The 24,895-nt window shown below is 44.4% G+C and overlaps 1 protein-coding gene across 3 annotated transcripts in view; it reads right to left on the bottom strand.

Moving 5' to 3' along the window:
• Nucleotides 1-6,942: 6,942 nt before the first annotated feature.
• LOC144607243 (semaphorin-6B-like) overlaps nucleotides 6,943-24,895 on the bottom strand; it is a 284,386-nt gene continuing 266,433 nt past the window's right edge. For all 3 annotated transcript variants that reach the window (XM_078423936.1, XM_078423937.1, XM_078423938.1), the window contains 3 exons: nucleotides 22,243-22,320; nucleotides 19,687-19,745; nucleotides 6,943-12,795 (listed from right to left, as the gene is read on the bottom strand). In XM_078423936.1, coding sequence (XP_078280062.1) covers nucleotides 11,801-12,795; nucleotides 19,687-19,745; nucleotides 22,243-22,320 — 1,132 coding nt within the window. In that variant the 3' untranslated portion in view covers nucleotides 6,943-11,800. The remainder of the gene's footprint in view (nucleotides 12,796-19,686; nucleotides 19,746-22,242; nucleotides 22,321-24,895) is intronic.

The raw sequence follows: 24,895 nt of genomic DNA, 5'->3' as shown, positions 1-24,895 counted from the left end.
CAGCGGGAACCATCTTCCCCAAGAGCAGCAGTGGGAACCATCTGAAGCGGGAACCATCTTTAGGGGGATCATCTTTAGGGGGAACCATCTTTATCGGGTACCATCTTTATGGGGTACCGTCTGAAGTTGCTTACCTGGGCTACCGTGAAAGGGCCTCTCAACCCACACCTGCCCTGGGCAAGGGCAAGAACAGCAGATGCAATATGCAACCGTTATCTGCAGGTTCTCCAAGTTGCTCAGCATCCTGTCTGTGAAATATGTGCTCATCTCTTTCCTGTTGCTAGAACCCCCTACCTAACAGCATTGTGGGAGTCCAAGGAGATGTAGCACTGTCATCTTCTCCAGACAAATGGAGATGGGCAATAAAAAGCAACTATGTCAATGTGGCCCACGTCCGAAATCAGACCCCCCTGGCTCTACATTCCCAAATGAATATTGCTAATGTTTTGTTTCTGACATTTTAATGACTACTGGAAATAAAAAATTGCACGTTAAAGAAATGTTTTCACTCCATCAGAGGAGAGTATGTTGGGATTCAATCAAATATAATTTCTCCCTCTCCCCTGACTCTCAGTCTAAAGAAGGGCCTTGACCCAAAACGTCACCCATTCCTTCTCTCCAGAGATGCTGCCTGTCCCGCTGAGTTACTCCAGCGTTTTGTGTCTACCATTTGTAATTCCCCAGGTTTGGAAATTAGAGTAACATTGAATCTTTTGTGCCACCTGGTTTAGGTGGAAATGATGCTCAATGGTCATAATATTTTGAACGGGTACATGGTGTAAGGAAGTGTTAATTGCACCTCATTTTTTACAACCCTTGGTGATATAATGCCAAAGGATTAGGCACAACAGGACAAAATGTAGAGATTAGGGCACTTAATCACACGTCACTGGTATTCTTTGTTTACAATCAAAATTCACTTACCTTCATTTAAAGTCCACTGTAGCCTGTGGTACCATCACTCAGATGAAACATTTTTTACACAATTAGTGGTATTAAAGTATGCATGAGATCACAATGTTTTCAGTGGGATTGTAAATGACATGTGCTGTCTAATTAGTGGAATTTGAGACATAAACACTTTGTTTAGAGATACAGCAAGGAAACAGGCCCTTCGGCCCACTGAGTCCATGCTGACCAATGATCACCCATTCATACTAGTTCCATGTTTTCCCAGTTTCACATCCTACACACTAGAAGAAATTTACCACCAATTAACCTATAAACTCGCACCGGAGCACCTGGAGAAAACCCACACGGTTACAGGGAGAAGGTACAAACTCCATACAGGCAGTAGCTGTAGTCAGGATGACACCGCGGTCTCTTGCACTGTGAGGCAGCAACTCTACTGCTGTGCCACTGTGACATCTTTGTATAATTGCTGGGATGATGTGCTGCACAATCAATGGGACCCCATTAATGAAGTTGGATTATAGTAAGTAAAAGGTTATGTTAAAGTGAGCCATTTAACAGGCTAGTGTAGCATTGTGCAGGAATTGAATGAGGAGACCATTCCATGATCAGACAGTATCTAGTCTTGTGTCTCCAGTATCTAATCTTGTGTCTCCAGTATCTAATCTTGTGTCTCCAGTATCTAGTCTTGTGTCTCCAGTATCTAGTCTTGTGCCTCCATTATCCATTGCTTATTTGAATTGTAATTTTTTGACACAACTGATTGGCTTGCTGAGTGTCAGAAGGTCTAAAACCACATAACGGAGACTCTGATCCACATTTTTAGCAGCACAAATTAATCTGTTGTGGCAGGAAGAGTGGGTGGCAATTTATGTATTTTAAATACGACTACATAGACCTTGCAGCATAAACAAAGACAATTTGTCAACTGGTGCTTCTTGTACTTCAGCTCATTCAAATTCCAATATCCTGTCTCCTTTGTGTCTTTATCTACCCCTCTGTACAATGTGTATCTACCCCTCTGTACAATGTGTATCTACCCCTCTGTACAATGTGTATCTACCCCTCTGTACAATGTGTATCTACCCCTCTGTACAATGTGTATCTACCCCTCTGTACAATGTGTATCTACCCCTCTGTACAATGTGTATCTACCCCTCTGTACAATGTGTATCTACCCCTCTGTACAATGTGTATCTACCCCTCTGTACAATGTGTATCTACCCCTCTGTACAATGTGTATCTACCCCTCTGTACAATGTGTATTTACCCCTCTGTAAAATGTGTATCTACCCCTCTGTAAAATGTGTATCTACCCCTCTGTAAAATGTGTATCTACCCCTCTGTACAATGTGTATCTACCCCTCTGTACAATGTGTATCTACCCCTCTGTAAAATGTGTATCTACCCCTCTGTAAAATGTGTATCTACCCCTCTGTACAATGTGTATCTACCCCTCTGTACAATGTGTATCTACCCCTCTGTAAAATGTGTATCTACCCTTCTGCAAACTGTGTTATTCCTCTTGTTATGGTGAATTCCATATCCCAACTATACTTTAGTTTAAATAGTTTCTCCTGAATTATCTCCTGAATATTTTGATGTTTAAATTCATGGCCTCCAGTTTCAGAAGACCACAAAAACGGGCATCAGAACGGATCACAGGAATCCGAATGCACCTGACGTGAAGCCTTTCATGTCAATAAATTACCTGTCATTAGCTTATAAAGGAATAGCATTCACTATTGGTGTTAGAATCAATTATCAGTGAATTATGCATCTATAAGAACATTATAAAAAGGCACATTTTTTTGTGTAGTGGCTTGGTACAAAAATATATTTGACTAAAATAGTTGAGAGTGATACTTTCTTTTCCAAACTTTTCTCCTTAAACTGTGGAATAAGTTTCTCCAAAGTACTTTTCCAGGATTGGTACAGCAGTTTGTCTCAGCAACGAATATTGAGAAGAATAGTACCGACTGTATGAGAGTCACTCTTTGTAGTTCCCGGAACACCCATAAAAGCACCAATCTAATGCCACCTCTAAACTACGCGCTAATACGATCACCTGACAGTGTTTCAAATAGTGGCTTTACACAAAGGTAATTTTCACTGTGAATTAGGGAAAGATTTTGAATTCAGGTAAGTGCTATGAAAGATCTATGTTGAATCCATGTTGCCCCTCAATCTCCACTTACTGTGCACTGATATTGCATTCGACAGAAATAAAGCAGTGTAGCTAAAGTATTCAACTCACCCTGCCACTTATTGCAGACGTCTATGTAGATGAGACGCAACTACTCTTGATTAAGTGTTGAAAATCCCACATATATTTCCCACACATTAAGCAAAACACAGACTGTCTAAGAATAAAGCTCGGGGTTTGATGGCGTTGTGTTGTATTTCACTTGTACACGATTGATAACAAACTGCTTATTGCACAGCTATTTGTTATGTGCCCCAGAATATCACACAGGGCAATGCTGAAACGCCATATTAACACCATGTTGCTCTTCACTATAAACATCAGAACGGCAAACATAGTAAAGGACAGCTACAATATCAGATTTTTTTAATTATGTAGGACCTTTATAAGCATTTTAAATTCACATTTCAGAAAGAGAACACCATATTTAGAAAAGAGCCAGTGCATATCTGTTTCACAAGAGACTGGGACAGCCTTTTGGGGAACCCCCACCAGTGGATCTTTGCACAATACATTCATTTGGAGATGAGATACAGCCTAGTACAAAGAGCCCTAAACTGCTGGGTTTATACAAGGCCGAATGGACACTCCCATTCTGGGCTCCAGTTGTTCATATCTCTTGTTCGGCCATATCTTAAAATTTTGCTCCATTAAAATAATTAATTCTGGAAAATATGATTAAGCATTGTGTACACCATGGCACTGAGAAGCTCAGCTACTGCCAGAGTTAGTCACCAACTCAATGAATTTAATTAGAATTTTACCTCATTCTCAAGGCAGTGACAATCCTTTGATCAAACCAGTGGGGCAATGTTTGTACATTATTCTGTTGGTAATGGGAAGGCTAACTCAGTCAGATGTATGCTCCATAATGCTCAAAGTCAGATGTATGCTCCATAATGCTCAAAGTCAAATGTATGCTCCATAATGCTCAAAGTCAGATGTCTGCTCCATAATGCTCAAAGTCAAATGTATGCTCCATAATGCTCAAAGTCAGATGTATGTTCCATAATGCTCAGTCAGATGTATGCTCCTTACAATTGTAAATACATTAACCTCTTCTGCTCTCTGGAAATGTCAAAAGAATGGATAATATGGCTTTAAAACAAAAGGGGATATTTTGAATTGGGGAAAATTCCACTCATGGTTGCCTGTGTGGTGGCTGAAGAATGATAATTGGGATTTGTAAAATGGCTAATCTCACCTGATCCATCAATACCTAAGATTCATCTAATGTCATTTTCCAGCGGATTTACAAAATGCGTACCTGAAACAGGTTTAACGGTAGAAACAAGGCACTGCAGATACTGGTTTCCAAAAAGATACAAAGTGCTGGAGTAACTCAGCAGGTCAGGCAGCATCTCTGGAGAACATGAACAGGTGACATATCAGAGTGCTGGAGTAACTCAGCGGATCAGGCAGCATCTCTGGAGAACATGGATAGGTGACGTTTCGGGTCGGGTTATGGCCACTTTGGGAAATCTTGGGTCAACAGGCTGATTCGTGGTGACATCTAAAACCACTAAAACACCGTAAAATCTCATCGTATGGTTATATTGAGGATCGACACGATTCCTTTCCGATATGTGGAACTGAATACCATCCCATTCCCAATGAGCACTGGCAGCGACACTGATAGACAATAGACAATAGGTGCAGGAGTAGGCCATTCAGCCCTTCGAGCCAGCACCGCCATTCAATGCGATCATGGCTGATCACTCTCAATCAGTACCCCGTTCCTGCCTTCTCCCCATACCCCCTCACTCCGCTATCCTTAAGAGCTCTATCCAGCTCTCTCTTGAAAGCATCCAACGAACTGGCCTCCACTGCCTTCTGAGGCAGAGAATTCCACACCTTCACCACCCTCTGACTGAAAAAGTTCTTCCTCATCTCCGTTCTAAATGGCCTACCCCTTATTCTTAAACTGTGGCCCCTTGTTCTGGACTTCCCCAACATTGGGAACATGTTATCTGCCTCTAATGTGTCCAATCCCCTAATTATCTTATATGTTTCAATAAGATCCCCCCTCATCCTTCTAAATTCCAGTGTATACAAGCCCAATCGCTCCAGCCTTTCAACATACGACAGTCCCGCCATTCCGGGAATTAATCTAGTGAACCTACGCTGCACGCCCTCCATAGCAAGAATATCCTTCCTCAAATTTGGAGACCAAAACTGCACACAGTACTCCAGGTGCGGTCTCACCAGGGCCCGGTACAACTGTAGAAGGACCTCTTTGCTCCTATACTCAACTCCTCTTGTTACGAAGGCCAACATTCCATTGGCTTTCTTCACTGCCTGCTGTACCTGCATGCTTCCTTTCATTGACTGATGCACTAGGACACCCAGATCTCGTTGAACTCCCCCTCCTCCTAACTTGACACCATTCAGATAATAATCTGCCTTTCTATTCTTACTTCCAAAGTGAATAACCTCACACTTATCTACATTAAACTGCATCTGCCATGTATCCGCCCACTCACACAACCTGTCCAAGTCACCCTGCAGCCTTATTGCATCTTCCTCACAATTCACACTACCCCCCAACTTAGTATCATCTGCAAACTTGCTAATGGTACTTTTAATCCCTTCGTCTAAGTCATTAATGTATATCGTAAATAGCTGGGGTCCCAGCACCGAACCTTGCGGTACCCCACTGGTCACTGCCTGCCATTCCGAAAGGGACCCATTTATCCCCACTCTTTGCTTTCTGTCTGTCAACCAATTTTCTATCCATGTCAGTACCCTACCCCCAATACCATGTGCCCTAATTTTGCCCACTAATCTCCTATGTGGGACCTTGTCGAAGGCTTTCTGAAAGTCGAGGTACACCACATCCACTGACTCTCCCTTGTCAATTTTCCTAGTTACATCCTCAAAAAATTCCAGTAGATTTGTCAAGCATGATTTCCCCTTCGTAAATCCATGCTGACTCGGAATGATCCCGTTACTGCTATCCAAATGCTCAGCAATTTTGTCTTTTATAATTGACTCCAGCATCTTCCCCACCACTGATGTCAGACTAACTGGTCTATAATTACCCGTTTTCTCTCTCCCTCCTTTCTTAAAAAGTGGGATAACATTTGCTATCCTCCAATCCACAGGAACTGATCCTGAATCTATAGAACATTGAAAAATGATCTCCAATGCTTCCACTATGTCAAAGGGCAAGAGTTTAGGGTGATTTTCCTTCTCTTCCTTTTTGCTGCTCATGCATGGTAACAAAATGTGAACTGATCAGGGGTAGATTCGACAACAAAGGTGTTTCATTATTAAGCAAATTCATTGGGTTTTATTCCATAAGCAAAAACTGAATTTTGTTGTTCCAGTCCCTTGGTAAAACAAGAACACACACTGACACACAAACACTCTCACACAAACACGCACACACAGAGCTTCCCATTAGAACTGGGAGATTTTTTATCCTTCAAAGATCTCAACACCATCCATCTTCCTCCATTTTCAGAGTTGAGGACATCTGGAAAACCACCGTGATCCCACTCTGAGATCAGCAGCTGAGAAAAGAAGTCAGCATGATAGAGGTATTCTCCATGGTAGAGATACTCTCCATGGTAGAGATACTCTCCATGGTAGAGATACTCTCCATGGTAGAGATACTCTCCATGGTAGAGATACTCTCCATGGTAGAGATACTCTCCATGGTAGAGGTATTCTCCATGGTAGAGATACTCTCCATGGTAGAGATACTCTCCATGGTAGAGATACTCTCCATGGTAGAAATACTCTCCATGGTAGAGATACTCTCCATGGTAGAAATACTCTCCATGGTAGAGATACTCTCCATGGTAGAGATACTCTCCATGGTAGAAATACTCTCCATGGTAGAAATACTCTCCATGGTAGAGATACTCTCCATGGTAGAGGTACACTCTATGAGATACTCCCCATGGTAGAGGTACACTCCATGTGAGATACTCTCCATGGTAGAGATACGCTGCATGTTTCCTTGTACACTGCAACGTGTTGTTATTGAGTGGCACTGCATTCAATGGAAATACACCCCTCAACCAGAAACACAAAAGCGGCAGGCTAGCCTGCAACGCACATCTGTGACCTATGGCTAGAAATCAAGTGCTAAGCTACTGAAGTTCCCTTTCCCCGCCCTCTCCATTATTTTTAAGAGGGCAGTGTGGTTATTATGTCTTGTCAGATTCTAGTAATGGGCTTCCCTTTCAAACTAGCAGCATTTCCCATCTTTTGAAGACCAAACTAGTTCCCAATACTTGTGCCTCTCAGATTTGCTGGTCATGTTCATCGTTTACGCCAATATCATTGGGAATCAGATTGGATATTCTTTTAACAGGTGTCATGTCCATGAGTAACGTTTACAACAGGTCGAATGTGCCCTGTAACCGTTGTGATGTGGTTCCAATTGATGCCCAAGGAAACTGATTTGGCAGCCTTAAGGCAAATTGCATTTATTCTCCCCGGCTCACCATGCTCTGATAATTGTAATTAAGCAAAGAGATTGAAGTAAGCTATGGTTAACGACAGAATCAAACTCCCAGCTGTTTAATTGGGAGCATCATGAATCTATCGTAGAATGTTAATTTTTGTTAAGTGCAATGGAGGTAAACGATATACTATTTACAAGAGAAAGGTCTACCCCCTGAAGTCTTGCATCCAGACCTGAGAGTCTTGGCCTAGCTCAGAAACACCTGCTGGGCAGGTTTGGACGGGTTGTTCAGTTTGGCTTGGGTCTACAGGTCTACATTCCATCCCCAAATCTAAGCCCATGTCAAAAGACAGACCCACACAAGGCATGCACCATGCAATGCGAGGAATGGTTAAGCTGTCTAGGAAACAACACAGACATTTTGTATAATTGTTAATGATCAATTGCATGGTCAGGGTTCACACAACCTTCAGTTGGCTCATCAGAGTTCAAAGTTACCTGAAAAATACATTTTGACCTAACAGATAAAGCTATAAATAGAACTGCTGATATTTAAGTCACAATTGTTGAAACATTTCTTCAGGATGTTACAAAATAATTCATATGGTTTAATGGCCAAGGTTGCCGCTTGTTGTAATTCGCAAGCCCATTCATTGTTACGTAATTCCAAAATTGGGCTACTAGACATTTGTGTTAGATTGAGTATAAAGCAGAAGCACCCGGACTGATGCAGACTTTTGCCACCAAGCTGGGAACAATATTGAATGAAATGAATGGAAAATAAATAGTGCAGAGTGGGATCAATGATACATCTTTCAAAGCACAGTTGGCTAGTGGTGTATGTACATTCTGACGGGTTGCTCCTGACTCTCAGTCCCCAATGATCTTACCCACGTACTGGACTTGCATCATTGCTAGCTTGCCTCATTGTTCAATCACCAGTGAATTGAAACATTTTATAAATTGGCTCATGCCGCCAGTTGTCAGTATAATTGTTCTAATTTCCCTGTGGAACAGGGGGAGTGGTGAAAAGAAGAGTGGCCGTGGAATGAAGTGTTGTCATTGATAGCGAGGCACCACAGGTAAATTTGCACCTGAGCCAGTGCATTTTACTTTTGTGCCAATAGATTACATGTGTCGCATAATATCTTCATCAGCTTCAGCCGCTCCTGTCACTGCCCAGCCAGTGAGCAGTGATCTGTAACCATTAGTGCTCAACACCCTCCATCTCCGCAAACCAAGTGCAAATAGACACAATCTGCATTGTGTGGTGTGGGTTTTCACAGTCCTGTTGGGCATGATATGAATAATGTGCACATCCATTGTACTCTACTGAATTGGAAATGATAGCACTGAGTGAGTTCCCTCCCAGTCCTACAAGTGTCCTCCCCCACACAATGTGCAGTTCATAAATATATGAATACTGAGAAAGTGTTTCACAGTCATTGCAAAATTCAACCATTACACCATCATCATGATTATCAGTGCCTCTAAATTGTACTTTATCTAAAAAATTTATAAAATGATATTTTCTCCGAGAAATGTTTGTGCTATAGTAATTATACCCGGACTCTTATTGCTGCTTTTCAGGAGCTCCTCTTAGATTTAGTATTTTTTAAAGATCCGATTTTAATAAGTTCTGGATAGAATTGAAATGTGGAGCTAGGGAAGCTGTCCATTTCCATAATCAGTGCTTAAAATATGAACTATTTGTTGTGAATTTTGTTCAAATCGGAATCAAACTAATTAAAAGAATTGGCAAATAGTGTAACATTTCACTGCTTCTCCGTGTTTGTACGGCAACAGCTGCACAGTTTAGCAAACAAAATTGGCTCCTTTAAAATTTATGCCAAATCTGGACCTCAGTTCCTTTTTTTCATCTCTTGCTGGAAGGAATTAAATAGAAGGCAGATAAATACCAAGTATTCCTGAAAAATAAATTAACTGGAAAGATTTTGTTTCATGCTTATTTGGTAGTGTCGGGGTAACAGACAGCTTAAACATGGCTGTGTGTGTGTGTGTGTGTGTGTGTGTGTGTGTTTGTGTGTATGTGCACGCGCATGTGTGTTTGTCTCTATGTCTGTTTGTATAAGAGAGTGTGTTTGTGTGTATGTGTGAGTGCCCGTGTGTATGAGTGTGTATTAGAGAGTGTGCGTGTGTTTGTGTTATAGTGGGTGTGTTTTTGTGTGTGAATTAGAGTGTGTGTGTGTGTATTCGTGTATGTGTTGTAGAGTGTGTGTGTGTATTAGAGTGTGAGTGTGTGTACGTGTGCGTTAGAGTGTGTGTGTGTACGTGTATGTGTTGTAGAGCGTGTGTGTGTATTAGAGACTCTGTGTGTGTACATGTGTGTGTTATAGTGTGTGTGTGTATTAGAGTGTTTGTGTACATGTGTGTACATAAGAAATTCAAAGTCAATTTTATAATTTTCGGTTGGATGACAAACAAAAATGATTTTCTGCAGCCTTTCTTGTCATGTTAAAATAATGACCATTTAGCAGGAAATTGCAATTTAGATTTGTGTTTTCTGTAAGGTGACTGATAGAAGGTATACAACCCTTTAACAGATTAGGTGATTAGGCAATAGCAAGCTCAATGCTCATTTTAATGTGTTATTTGGTAAAGTGTATTGGTGATTCAATTGGGGGGGGGGGGTTGTAGACAGCAGCACAATTAATGCAGGGTCTTGTGATGAGGGGAATCAGTCAATATTGGTTCCCATTTATTTGATCATTCAGTGACTGTTTTTTGCAATAATATTATCTAATCCTGGATGAGAGGAAAACTGAACTTCAAGACAAGCATTCACTGAACTCCTATAGTCTTCAAGACAAGCATTCACTGAACTCCTATAGTCTTCAAGACAAGCATTCACTGAACTCCTATAGTCTTCAAGACAAGCATTCACTGGGTAATTCAAATCAGAAGAGAAAAGGGCAGCAGGGGAGATTTGGAAAATATATCTCCTGTTCATAAGTGATTGGAGCAGAATTAGGCCATTCGGCCCATCAAGTCTACCCTGCCAATCAACATGGCTGATCTATCTCTCCCTCCCAACCCTATTCTCCTGCCTTTTCCCCATAACTTTCCCAACTGGGGAAGATGTCACTTTATTTGAACGGTGTCCAAGTGTGCTCACCAGACCATGATTGAACCATATCAGTGGGCAGCAATACATGGGGCAGGTTAATGTCAATGTTACCATGTAAATACAATTTTAAAGGGAGTGCAAGAACAGACAGCCCTGAGGGTTTATCTCCACAGATCTCTGGATGACAATGGCATTAAGAAGGTTTATCAAAATGCTTTCAGGATCCTTTGCTTCATAAATAGCACACTAAAGAATGGAAGTTTTGATTAATTGGTCCTGGGCAAAGGAGCAGCAGGATGAGAAAGCTAAGAGACTTTCTCACAATCATGAGGGGTTTTCACAACCAAAATGGAGAAATAGTTTCCTTTGTTAGCAGGGTCGGTACGCAGACGATTTGAGCGTGGGGTCGTTGGCAATAGAACAAGTAGAGGCTTGAGGAAGACATCATTTGTGCAGTGTGCTGCCAGGACCTAACGTAAACTGTCTGAGAAGATAGAAAAAGCTGATTCAACAAGTGTTCAAAAGAAATTTGATGAAGAATATTGATTTAGAGAAAAGCAAGAAAATGGGTGTAAATAAAATGTTCTGCTAAAAAGGTTGAGCGTGTTTGTTTGACCAGAAGAGCCTCTTCTTGTGCCGTATCAATCTAGGATTCTGATACATGGCTGTTAATCAAATCTGCATAAATCTGAAATTAAGCCCAATGTAGCTTGTCCAGACATAGCATTGTGCTGAATTTATTTCAGCAATTATATAAAGTAACAGTAAATCAACTTTAGAAACTCATATGAGAGTGTAATGATTTTCTGAAGTGCACAGTCAGTATCTGGTGCAGTTGCGTTTTGTTTTATTAGATTAGCAATAATAAAAATCTTGCTGTGAAAAACTAGCTAATTGCTAATTAAAATTCCTGGATAATTTTTCTGTGTTATTATGGCTCCTGAAAAGGCAGCAGTAAAGAGAAATCCAGCAAGATTCCTCAGTAATATTCTCCCCCACTTCATTTTTTGCAAAGTAAATAATTCCATAATTTTGAGGACAAATTCCATAATTTTGTTGTTTAGGGACAGCCGTTGTCTCCTTGCCCAGTTTTCCTCAAGTAGTTCACGTCTGCTTTTAAATATTTGTCACACATTTTCACAAAGACTAATGAAGAAATAGGAAAGCAGAATGTGTCTCATTTTGCTGAAGGTGTCCTTTCCACGGCTGCCTTTTTTGGTGGTTTGAAGGTTGCAATATCTGGTTGGCCAGTGATGGCCGGGACTGGCTGATGGAGATGTACGTGATGCACAGTCATTGGCTCCTTCCTCTGCAGAGCGGCTGAACTCTCCCCTCTGTTAAATGTTTGACTCCTCACGTGTTGTGAGGGGATGGGTGCATTTGCTTTCTCGTAATTCCACTGCGTGGAACATGTCGGGTCATCCCCAATATAGTCTTGTGGCAACACAGGTGTTGATGTGCCTCTTCTTCTCTTGGGGCTGTTATGTGGGGAGATTGAGTATTCCACAAAGGCATGGCTGCCGTTTCCACCCAGTGATGATCGGTAATGAGAGCCTGCATTCTCTTGCTGTCCTCTCATGCTGTGTGAAAGATAATGGTTGTCCATGCATTCTTTACTCTCACTCACCAGCTCCTGATCCCGGTGGAAGGAATGTCGGGAGCTTGGGATGATCCTCACGTTGCCGAGGTGATGCATGGAGTCGACCAGTATCATGGGTGAGTCTGCACAGGACTGCTCCCGCAGACTGGCATTGATCAGGTTCTGGTCCCACTCACAGCTCCGCATGCCCGCACTGCGTTTCTGCTGCAAGGGCGTCTGTTCAGGCGTTGGCAGAACTGTGGAATCGAGGTGATGTTGGCTGCTTTTCATCAGGGTCTTCGACCAGCCGTTGTGCATGAGCGGGGCGAGCAGGGTTTCTGGCTGCCCTCTGGAGCGGCGCTCCACCAATCCACCCAGCTTGGTTACACTGACCACGGACTCGCTGTGAGAAAGGATGGTTTCCTTGTCCTTTCTCCGGGCCGTGTCCTTCTTGTCCCGGTGGCCAATGAACCAACAGACGCTGAACCCAGAGATGACTGCTCCAATCACAAAGGCAGCAATGGCTGAGATGACCAGGAGGTTGACAGAAACCAGGCCATTGGGCTCCTCAACAAAACTCTCATGGATCAGACCTGTGGTGGAAACACACATAACAAGTTAACAAGCAGGAAACATTGTTTATTGACCCCAGCGACACCGCTAATCATTGCCAATGTTCATCATTCCTTTATATGACAAGGTCTGGTTTGCTATTTCATAATCTACATCCACATGCACCACATGTTCAGTTAGCTGATGTCATGTTTTATCTTTATCATGCTCACAATGTTACTCAACTACAAATGCACTTCCTCCTGGTTTCCTGTGTTGCCTCCATTTCAGGTTTCACAAGCTCATCCCCATCTCATTATTTATCAAAGTCCGTTATGCCTTCTCAGTCAGTCAGTTTAGTTTAGTGTCACGTGTACCGAGGTACAGTGAAAAGCTTTTGTTGCGTGCTATCCAGTCAGCGGAAAGATAATACGTGATTACAATTGAGCCGTCCACTGCCAGTATACAGTGCACATCTCCCCCCCCACTGCCAGTGTACAGTGCACATCTCCCCCCCCACTGCCAGCGTACAGTGCACATCTCCCCCCCCACTGCCACAGAGTACAGTTCACATCTCCCCCCCCACTGCCAGCGTACAGTGCACATCTCCCCCCCCACTGCCAGCGTACAGTGCACATCTCCCCCCCCACTGCCAGTGTACAGTGCACATCTCTGCCCCCACTGCCAGTGTACAGTGCACATCTCCCCCCCCACTGCCAGTGTACAGTTTACATCTCCCCCCCCACTGCCAGCGTACAGTGCACATCTCCCCCCCCACTGCCAGTGTACAGTGCACATCTCCCCCCCCCACTGCCAGCGTACAGTGCACATCTCCCCCCCACTGCCACAGTGTACAGTGCACATCTCCCCCCACTGCCAGCGTACAGTGCACATCTCCCCCCCCCACTGCCAGTGTACAGTGCACATCTCTGCCCCCACTGCCAGTATACAGTGCACATCTCCCCCCCCACTGCCACAGTGTACAGTGCACATCTCCCCCCCCACTGCCAGTGTACAGTTCACATCTCTGCCCCCACTGCCAGTGTACAGTTCACATCTCCCCCCCACTGCCACAGTGTACAGTTCACATCTCCCCCCCCACTGCCAGCATACAGTGCACATCTCCCCCCCCACTGCCACAGTGTACAGTGCACATCTCCCCCCCCACTGCCAGTGTACAGTGCACATCTCTGCCCCCACTGCCAGTGTACAGTGCACATCTCCCCCCACTGTCACAGTGTACAGTGCACATCTCTGCCACCACTGCCAGTGTACAGTGCACATCTCTGCCCCCACTGCCAGTGTACAGTGCACATCTCTGCCCCCACTGAAGGGTGGAATCACTCAGTTCCCTTGGTCATTGGGGTCTGTAGTTCCCTTGGTCATTGGGGTCTGTAGTTCCCTTGGTCGCCTGCTCCTTTTATCTGTTGGTTTTAAAAATTCAATCTTGTTGATTCAGAACTTCCTGAAGTGAGTTAATTAATTTTGAGATAGAAAATTCCAAAGATGTTCTAAAGAACTTTGTCAGGTTCTTAGAAATGTGCTGTTGGATTTGTTGGATTCCATTGCTCAGTGCAGTGACACCATCTGTCAGGAGGTGATTTGGTTCTATCCCTTGCCTGCCTGTCATAGAGTCATTGTCATCATGATACAGCAAGGAAACAGGTCCTTCAGCCCATCAAGTCCTTACTGACCATCAACCACACAGGTCCTTCAGCCCATCAAGTGTATACTGACCATCTACTCATCCTACATGAATCCCATTTTATTTTCTCACACAGGGAAATCTTCGAAGCAGCTGAGTTAAAAGCAGCACAGGGTAGATAGATTGCCTAAAGTCTGCTGGGCATTGGCTTATCACCTAAACATTGGGGTCTGTAGTTTCCATCAGCACCCCTGTTATACTAAGCTGTACAATGCTGCTGGCACACACTGAGAATACTTTCAACACCAAACAGGTTGCACCTGTTCTTAACAAAGTCTGTCATTTCCCTCTTTATAAATCCATCCTGTCACCCTGCATTTGATAAAATTAAATCATGTTTTATGTTTTAGTCCTTGAGATGAACTTAACAAGCCAGATGCATGATATTTCTCTGGCCCTTCTGTGAATTAGGTAAGAAACATTTTTTTTCTACAATTGAAATTCTAAGCATTGCATTGATTTGACTTGATAGCAAGCATCTAACTTTTATTAACAGAAGTTTGATTAGCTTTTTTTCCCTTGGGCATAATTCATTTCCTTTAATCACTAAGTCACAGGTTGCAGTGCCTGGACTTGGCTTGGCTTTGTTTCCTTCTCATCCCTGGGGAACAGCGATAACTAACTCTTCCCACAGCTGTCTCTGACTGACTGGTTAGCTCATCTCAAATATATATTGTGGAGTTCCATTCGAGATCCAGTAACCATGTCAACCTCACCTGCACGACTTCAATAGTGAACTTTCTTTACAACCACCCCTCATCATCATCATTCACCTCACACCCAACTCCACAACCCACCCCATGCTCACATCCAGCCCCAACTTCAATAGAAGCCAAAACAACCTGTATTTCTTTAGACACAACTGTCTAGATTAAATCTAATTGGAAATCTTGAATCTTGCTTTTCAGCTTCTAATCATAATTACCATCCACTTCGAGCGTGGCCCCTCTATCTGACATATTCTCTTTTGTCTCCGTTTTCCAGTAAGGAGAAAGATTTTCAGAGAACAAACATTTCATTGCTCTCTCTTCTAAGATTACACAGTTAAAGTAAAAAAATTCTATGAATTTCAAAATGAACGGGCACTATGCTGACAAATGGGCCTTGTTCAATATAACGGGCACTATGCTGACAAATGGGCCTTGTTCAATATAACGGGCACTTATCCGTTTGCAGACTGTTTGGACTGTTTTAATGCACATCTACAAACTATGAAGCCTCTATTCAAGTGAACAGATAACATTTAAAACCAATGAAGATTCATTTTTGTTTCTAAACACAGGTCTTGGAACATAAATGACATTGCTGGAATCATGCAGCAGACCAGAGAGCACGTGAGGAGAGAGATACAGCAAATGGTCTGGATTTTACAGAGAAATGTGAACACTTCCCTACAGAACTGCCGTCGTTTCAGTGCGGGCAAGGCATCAACTTTGGGGTTTAGGGTTATGGTAGAGGGCCAGGCCCAGTGCGTGAGGGCCAGTGCATGAGGGCCAGTCCCAGTGTGTGAGGGCCAGTCCCCAGGCCCAGTGCGTGAGGGCCAGTCCCAGTGCGTGAGGGCCAGTCCCCAGGCCCAGTGCGTGAGGGCCAGTCCTAGTGCGTGAGGGCCAGTCCCAGTGCGTGAGGCCCAGTGCGTGAGGGCCAGTCCCAGTGCGTGAGGGCCAGTCCCAGTGCATGAGGGCCAGTCCCAGTGCGTGAGGGCCAGTCCCAGTGCATGAGGGCCAGTCCCCAGTCCCAGTGCGTGAAGCCCAGTGCGTGAGGCCCAGTGCGTGAGGGCCAGTCCCAGTGCGTGAGGGCCAGTCCCAGTGCGTGAGGGCCAGTCCCAGTGCGTGAGGGCCAGTCCCAGTGCGTGAGGGCCAGTCCCAGTGCGTGAGGGCCAGTCCCAGTGCATGAGGGCCAGTCCCCAGTCCCAGTGCGTGAGGCCCAGTGCGTGAGGCCCAGTGCGTGAGGGCCAGTCCCAGTGCATGAGGGCCAGTCCCAGTGCGTGAGGGCCAGTCCCAGTGCGTGAGGCCCAGTGCGTGAGGGCCAGTCCCAGTGCGTGAGGCCCAGTGCGTGAGGCCCAGTGCGTGAGGGCCAGTCCCAGTGCGTGAGGGCCAGTCCCAGTGCGTGAGGGCCAGTCCCCAGGCCCAGTGCGTGAGGGCCAGTGCGTGAGGCCCAGTCCCCAGTCCCAGTGCGTGAGGCCCAGTGCGTGAGGGCCAGTCCCAGTGCGTGAGGGCCAGTCCCAGTGCGTGAGGGCCAGTCCCAGTGCGTGAGGGCCAGTCCCCAGGCCCAGTGCGTGAGGCCCAGTGCGTGAGGCCCAGTGCGTGAGGGCCACTGCGTGAGGGCCAGTCCCAGTGCGTGAGGGCCAGTCCCAGTGCGTGAGGGCCAGTCCCAGTGCGTGAGGCCCAGTCCCCAGTCCCAGTGCGTGAGGGCCAGTCCCAGTGCGTGAGGGCCAGTCCCAGTGCGTGAGGGCCAGTGCGTGAGGCCCAGTCCCCAGTCCCAGTGCGTGAGGCCCAGTGCGTGAGGGCCAGTCCCAGTGCGTGAGGGCCAGTCCCAGTGCGTGAGGGCCAGTCCCAGTGCGTGAGGGCCAGTCCCAGTGCGTGAGGGCCAGTCCCAGTGCGTGAGGGCCAATCCCAGTGCTGAGGCTGGGTACTTGGCAATCAATGGCCAATCAATCAGTGGTGTCTCGTGCATCTGTTGCTGACCTTTCTCCCACTGGATTCCTCATGGAGTTCCACTTGTTCATAACTTGTTCATAGGTTCGAGGAGCAGAATTAGGCCATTCAGCTCATCAAGTCTCCTCCACCATTCAATCATGTCAGATCTATCTTTCCCTCTCAAACCAATCCTCCTGCCTTCTCCCCAGAACCGCTGACAGTTTGGAGCAGAAAGTTATGGATAGTCACTGCACACAGTGGGCAGTCTGAACAAAGTCCTGTACTTGGTCGGAAGCAAGGGCAACAGTGGCGAGCGAGCACCTGGGGAAAATGGTAACTAACAGTTGCATTTTTAAATGTGTTTTGGTATTTTGGACCTTTTTTAATTTTAAATTCTGTACATTTTTAACAGTTTTTTGAATATCAGAAGCATCGGAGGCAAAAGCACTGAATGTCTGAATGTCGCACGGAGCTTACTAAATGCTCAGTACATTAGGGGGAGAAGGCAGGAGAATGGGGTTGAGAGGGAAAGATAGATCAGCCATGATTGAATGGTGGAGTAGACTGATGGGCCAAATGGCCCAATGCTGCTCCTAGAACTTATGAACTTATGCAGAATGTGTTGAAGAGCATTCCAGCTGCGGTCCTTGGGAACTACTGAAACCCAGCTCCTCGTTTTATTTTGGGTGCTGTGGAGAAGGTGTGTTGGCACCCAAGCCTGGACAGGTGGGGCTTGGGGGATATCATCCGGCTGGCTCTTCCTACATTTCTTCAACCTGAAATGTTAACTGTTTCTCTTTCCACAGATGCTGCCTGACCCACTGAGATTTTGCAACATTTTCTGTTGGATGTTTTGGAGATACATGGTGTGCTTGGTGAGACGGAAGTTGGGAGTTGGAACCTATCACTTTGGAGGAGCGATGGGGTTTCAGGGTTTTGGAGGGTCAGGTTTGAGATCATGTAAATGCTTCTGCAAGGGGCGAGAGGTGCTCTCTATCTGTGGTTCCAGGAAGTTTTCATACAACATAGAAACAACCCACTGAGACTGTGCCAACCATCACGGATCCATTTTCACTAAACTATTTATTTTTCCCACATTGCCATCATCTTCCCACTCAATTCCACTGGAGACAATTGATAGTAATCAACAACTCATTGGAATTTAGAAACTGGAGCATTTGTGGAAACCCATGTGGTCACAGGGAGAACATGCAAACTCCACACAGAAGGCACTGGAAATCGGCATTGAACCAAAGTGACTGGAGCAGTGAGGTAGTAGTTCTGCCAGGTGCAATACTGTGCACCTGTGTTGCTTTATAAGGCTTTGCTCTACACGGAGTAAAGGTTGCATCTTCATTGGTTCAGACACGGGGCTATGTTGGCAGGTTGGATGTGGGCATCAACCTGAAACCTTAACTCTGTTTCTCTCTCCACAGGTGCTGTCTCTGCAGTTGAACATTTCCAGCACCTTCTGTTTGCATCTGATAATTTACAATGTATTGCCAGACCTGCTTTGAAATGAGGAGCAAAAATTGAAAAGTGAACTTAAAAAAAAGATATATTTAAATAAATTGAATCTAAAGTTCAAAATCAAGTCCCAATATTTTATGCTGGCATCATATGATGATTCATAAACAATGTATGACAAAACCCAATTATTTTTAGTTATTATTTTATATGTATAGAAACTTCAAGATTAATTGCTTTTTGAATTGAATGGTGTAAAAAGCCATAAAAACGACATAAATATTCATTAAAATTCTCCTTACACTTGGTCTCTTGGGTTGGCACAACTTTGTATTACACAAATTTGTCATGTCTCACTTACGATGAATGAAGGTATCTCATTTTAGTTTATAAAAAATTAGTCTGCTTCCATGGAAACAGTCACTTTCAATTATCAGTACATCTGTTTGCTTTAACACAAGATTCACTTATCAGAAATTCATGACAGAAATACATTCTGTGTATTTTTGGGCAGAATGAGTGTGCAAAATATTAAATATCTGTTTTGATTTAAACGTGTAAAAATGAAGAGTCACAGTTGGGGAATTTAGGAACCCAGTCTCTGAAAGTCAGGGTCCATTCTGACAACGCTCACTCAGAGTGGGGCCTTATCCTGGGCACAGAAACCCCCGCTCCCAAAAAAATCCTGCAGTCCATTGTTATTAATTTATGGGTTGTGGGAATTTCCTGCATGCAAGGCCCAACCCAATTGTATGAGGCCATTTCTAGGGTGGTGGCAAATTCAAAGGGTGTTCTCATTGTCCACTCACCTGTCCATGGTCAGAGAATGGACTGAACTTGGCTAAGTGACTATTCTATCCATCTGGTCACGTTATGCCCAGTCCAAGACCGTGGTTCACTGGATTTCCAGTGGAAAGCCAGGGAGTCAGGGCATTAAACCTCCCACTCGTTAGGTTGTTGAAACAATCATTGACGTCTCTTCACCTGAGCCACATCTGAGTTCTGGAGTTGCTGTTACATGTTGATTGCTGCTAACTCCCCCAGCTCATGTTGGGAGATTACACCACCATTCAACATTGAGTCATTGGCGATAATGAGATTCACATTACTCTGTGAAAACTCACCCTCACAGTCGCCCAGGTGCGTCGTGTTTCCATGCTCAACGTCTTGTTCAAATGGAATGCTGCAGGATCAACAAACAAGAATGTTTGGCAGTTCATGCACAATCTTTATTATAACAATCATCCTACTCCTTCTTTCTGAACCTTTTCAAATTGGATCCAAATTAGTTTGAAAATATAGAGGCATACAATGCATAAGATTGTAATAATCTGTTTGATAGCAGTGAGCTTTAAAATGATGCATTCTGGATTCTCGCCTGAACTTAATTTGGTTCCGCGAATCTTCTGGAATCTCAGACTTCTTCAGCTTCAGCCCAGGCAGTGAGGTACACAACTAGGCATGATCATCCCACACACGTGTGCCCAGGCAGTGTGAGGTACACAACTATGCACAACTAGGCATGATCATCCCACACACAAGTGCCCAGGCAGTGTGGTACACAACTAGGCATGATCATCCCACACACGTGTGCCCAGGCAGTGAGGTACACAACTAGGCATGCTCATCCCACACACGTGTGAGGTACACAACTAGGCATGATCATCCCACACACGTGTGCCCAGGCAGTGTGAGGTAGACAACTAGGCATGATCATCCCACACACGTGTGCCCAGGCAGTGTGAGGTACACAACTATGCACAACTAGGCATGATCATCCCACACACGTGTGCCCAGGCAGTGTGGTACACAACTAGGCATGATCATCCCACACACGTGTGAGGTACACAACTAGGCATGATCATCCCACACACGTGTGCCCAGGCAGTGTGAGGTACACAACTATGCACAACTAGGCATGATCATCCCACACACATGTGTGGTACACAACTATGCATGATCATCCCACACACATGTGAGGTAGACCACTAGGCATGATCATCCCACACATATGAGCCCAGGCAGTGTGAGGTAGACCACTACTCTACTCCCATTAACTGTCAGTGTAAAGGCTCGTGTGAAGGATTTAACTTGGGTGAGGCAGCTGACGAAAGTCAAGAACAAGGCAACAGGGATTCTCGTCCCACTTATTGGGAAGTGCCTGAAAATCCACAATGACGGTCACATCAGTAAGAATGCTTAGATTTTAGTTTAAAATTCTTCCTTTTGGAAGAATCTATTAATTAAGGATAAAAAATCAGGATAAGTGTATCAACTGATGAAGGATCTAATAAGGAGGAAGATTTCCTTGATCGCTGGATCTTGTTACCCCTGAGAGCAGTGGTTGCTAACTCATTAGACCTTCTAGGTTGACAGGGATCAGCGTTTGGGGTCTAGGGGAATCTGTAGCCAGTGGGAGCAGGCAACATCAGGCCTTGTTGAAAGGCCGAGCAGGCTGGAGCAGTATGGCCAACACCAGCTTCTGTTTATTGACTTTATTATGTAAACCGCGTTGGCAGCAAGAGTCAGACTCACTGGGAAATCACTAGAAATCTTGGCCCACTTTAACAAGCTGGAATTGGTCACCGACCAGTAGCACTGGGCTACGAGTCTTGGTTGACAGTTAGGAGTCAACTACACTGGGGCTGGAGTCACACAGATTGGATGAGGGTGCAATCTCATTCCTTGCAGTTTGGGAGTCAGGTTCTGCGAAACACGAGGCTGAATGTGAAGCAAAATGTGGCTCAACATGCTTCATGTTTTCTTTGGTGTTTGCTGTATTGATTGCTTCCATCTGTGGCTCTCCTCATTCTGAGGGCATCATTTGCAAAATCTGTGCACTCAACAGATCTCTCACCAGCAACCAACAATTTGACAGCGACAGGATACTGGGAGTATAAATAAATACTTAGTAACCTGGAATGTGTGTCGGTGTAAGGAGAGGGCGTGAGGAGGTGCTGACGCTGACGGTCCAGTGCCCACTTCCTGATTAAAACGATATTTAATAACATTTTCTGCTGTATATTTTGAAGTTAAGTAAAGCAAATGGATAAAATGATTTCTGATAATTAAGTTTTATTTTGAAGGATCTTGGGAGACAAATGAAAAATCCAAGTTTCTGGTCTAAAAGTGAAAGGGTAAACATCTCTTGTTGAAGCTGAGACTTCAATGTAATATAGATATTTCTATTTTGGCAGATTTAGCGGTTCTGAGCATCACAAAGTGCTTTGTTGTCAAAGCGAGTGAGAAGCATTATAATGTCAACCGTTCAGCAAAATACTTTTTAATTTGTTCTCAGGATGAGGCCAACATTGGCAATGTTGCATTTATTGCCCATGTCTAAAATGGAGTGGGCAGATTGATGGCTTTGCAATTACATATTGGCCAGATTGGATAAGATTGGTAGATTTTCTTCTTTGAAGGACACTAATGAGCAGGTTGGGGGGATATGACAATCAGTCTCACATTTAGCGTGACTGATACTCATATTTCCTCTAATTTAAAATGTTAAACTGCCAAAGTGAACTCATTCCTCTGATCCAGGACTCTTGTAACTAAGTATTACTCCAACTGCTGGTCCAGTAACTAACCACTACATTAGTGAACATCTTCCACCAGCTGGCCTCTCCAATGCTGAAACAAAAACCTGAGGTAATGTTCTGTGATTAAGGTGGGTCTACCTGGTTCCTGGCTCCAAATAGGCACACTGTCCATCTCCAATCCAGCCGCAGTAGGGGTCACGCGTGCCAACACAGCTCCTTTACAGAGAAGACATGAAACATTCTCACGTTAGTCAACAAAATCGTCATCATTTGTCAATATTTGTTTTCTCAAATTCATTCTCCACACATCTCTTTAGGTGCTGATGTTTACTCGGAGATGGTTCAATAGATACTCTATTGATACTCTGCTCTACCCCAGTTCCAGTCCTCACTGTGCCAGTCTCAGTGGTAACGTTTGGCAAACTACTCAAATGTGGGGGCTTTGAAAGTGAAGCTAATCCTGAAGTTGCCTGGAGCATAAACATATGTTTACAGCAAGAGTTTCTGAAATGTAATCAGATGTGATACGACTGCTAATCCCATCATTTAAGTCTGAAGGTCTTGACCTGAAACATCGCCCATTCTTTCTCTCCAGAGATGCTGCCTGTCCCGTTGAGTTACTCCAACATTTTGTGTCTATCTCCAGTAATTTAGCCATTGTATGAGGATTTGTGCAGACCAATGCAGGTAAATGGGACCAGGATAGATAAGTACAATGGTTGGCAAGGACATGGTGGCTGAAGGGCTTGTTTCTGTGTTCTATGCTTCCCATGTAAGGAACGGCTTCCCATGTACAGCTCCTTCACAGCACCCATAGCCTCAGGCAACCCCTGCACGCACCTGCACGACACAGGTGTACTTTCGTACAGGACATCTACTGATTAACTTGCCCTGAGAGCCACTGATGAATCTCCAGGCAAACATTTCAATTTGGAAAACATTTTATTGCAGTAACTTTTAATTAAAAAAACATGTATAGCTGACGTTTCACAGGGTGCTGGAGTAACTCAGCGGGTCAGGCAGCATCTCTGGAGAGAAGGAATGGGTGACGTTTCAGGTCAGACTGAAACATCACCCATTCCTTCTCTCCAGAGATGCTGCCTGTCCCGCTGAGTTACTCTAGCATTTTGTGTCTACCTTCGATTTAAACCAGCATCTGCAGTTCATTCCTACACATTCAGAGGAGGTAGTTGGGGGCAGGTACAATAACAACATTTAAAAGGCATTTGGACAGATGCATGGTTCAGATAGGGTTTGAAGAGGGATATGGGCCAAATGAGGGCATATGAGACTAGTGTAGATAGGGCATGTTGGTTGGCATGGGCAAGTTGGGCCGAAGGGCCTGTTTCTGTGCTGTATGACTATGACTCTCTAACATTATTCCAGGGGTTTGGCAGGGAACTAATTCTATTAAAGTTTCTCTTCTTCCTATTTTAAATACATGCTCAACAGATTGATTGAAATGATTGAAGCTGAATGAAGTACAGCATGGAAACATGCCCCTTGGCCCACCGAGTCTACGTTGACCATTAATTACCCATTTACACTAATTCTGTGCTATCCAACTTGCACATCCACCCCCTACACACAAGAGGCAATTTTACACTGGCCAATTAATCTACAAACGGGCACATCTTTGGGAAATGGAAAGAAACTGGAAACGTGCAAACTCCACACTGACAGCACCCGACGTCAGGATCGAACCCGGGTCTCTAGCACTGTGAGGCAGCAGCTCTACCTGCTGTGCTACTGTGTGTCCATCTTCTGTAACATTTTTTCTCCAAAGCTAACATTGCCTTTCAGTTGGCAGCTCTGCAGACTCATTTTCATTCTGCTGCCTTCTGAGATCTCCATGAGGCCGTCAGCTTTAACAAGCTCCATGCAAGTTTCCCCCTTTAGCCTGAGTTTCACTTCTTAATGTGGTGTAAGAAAAGCATTAAAGATATGTCAAGCTTCGATCGTTTGAGTGAATTGTAATCCGTCCGCAGTGTTCAGCACAAGCATTCCCTCTGTGGTTTACAGCTGCATTCATTGACACTTTGGAGCATAGGTTGTGTTCAGCATCATGAGCAGGGTTATCTTTCTTAACTCTATAATTCACCCAAGTTCATTCAAAGCACCAGGTTCTGAAGAAGTGCCTTCAAATATAGTCTTGTACGCGTGTCTGACTAATCTTTCTCAAGTGTTGAATTAATCGGGCAGGTCTCCCATGTTCACAGACTGCTGTGGGAGGTTTTGGTGCTGGTTTAATCAAGTGGATTTGCAGTTGGTGAAAATCCACAGTGTGAAAATATTCACTTAAATACCCTTCAATTGTTCAGAAGAAGACCCACACCAAGTCATAATCCAAGACCAGTCCCAATATGCACTGTGCAGGCAGGCATTTACAATTCCCAGTTTGTGTTTAACTCACTGAACTCAGTTGAGGAGAGACAGGCTCCATTGTTGAGCTGTGCAGATCCAGAGTCTCGCCTGCATCTACTCTGTTGTGAGTCCGGGTGGGAAGTGTGAATGTTTGAGAAGGACAAGATCGAGCTTGGGATAAAGCTTGCCACCATCAATACGCATGAAGACCAGGCACTTGACAGAGGCACTGAGACTTTGGCTTGTGTTAGCAGAATCATCGTGCGTAGATTTCAATCCTTCGGCATGTGCCAAAGAGCTTTACAATCAAGGCATCACTTTTTGGAAACACCATCAGCATTGTCACAAAGAGAATTTCGAGAGCTCATTACTCAAAAAGCGTGGGATGAAAGAATAAAGACTTGTTTCTGGCAGAGCAGGGTGAAAG

Source organism: Rhinoraja longicauda, chromosome 28, assembly GCF_053455715.1.
Source record: "Rhinoraja longicauda isolate Sanriku21f chromosome 28, sRhiLon1.1, whole genome shotgun sequence".
Classification (NCBI taxonomy): domain Eukaryota; kingdom Metazoa; phylum Chordata; class Chondrichthyes; order Rajiformes; family Arhynchobatidae; genus Rhinoraja; species Rhinoraja longicauda.
This window is presented reverse-complemented; position numbering and strand designations above follow the sequence as displayed.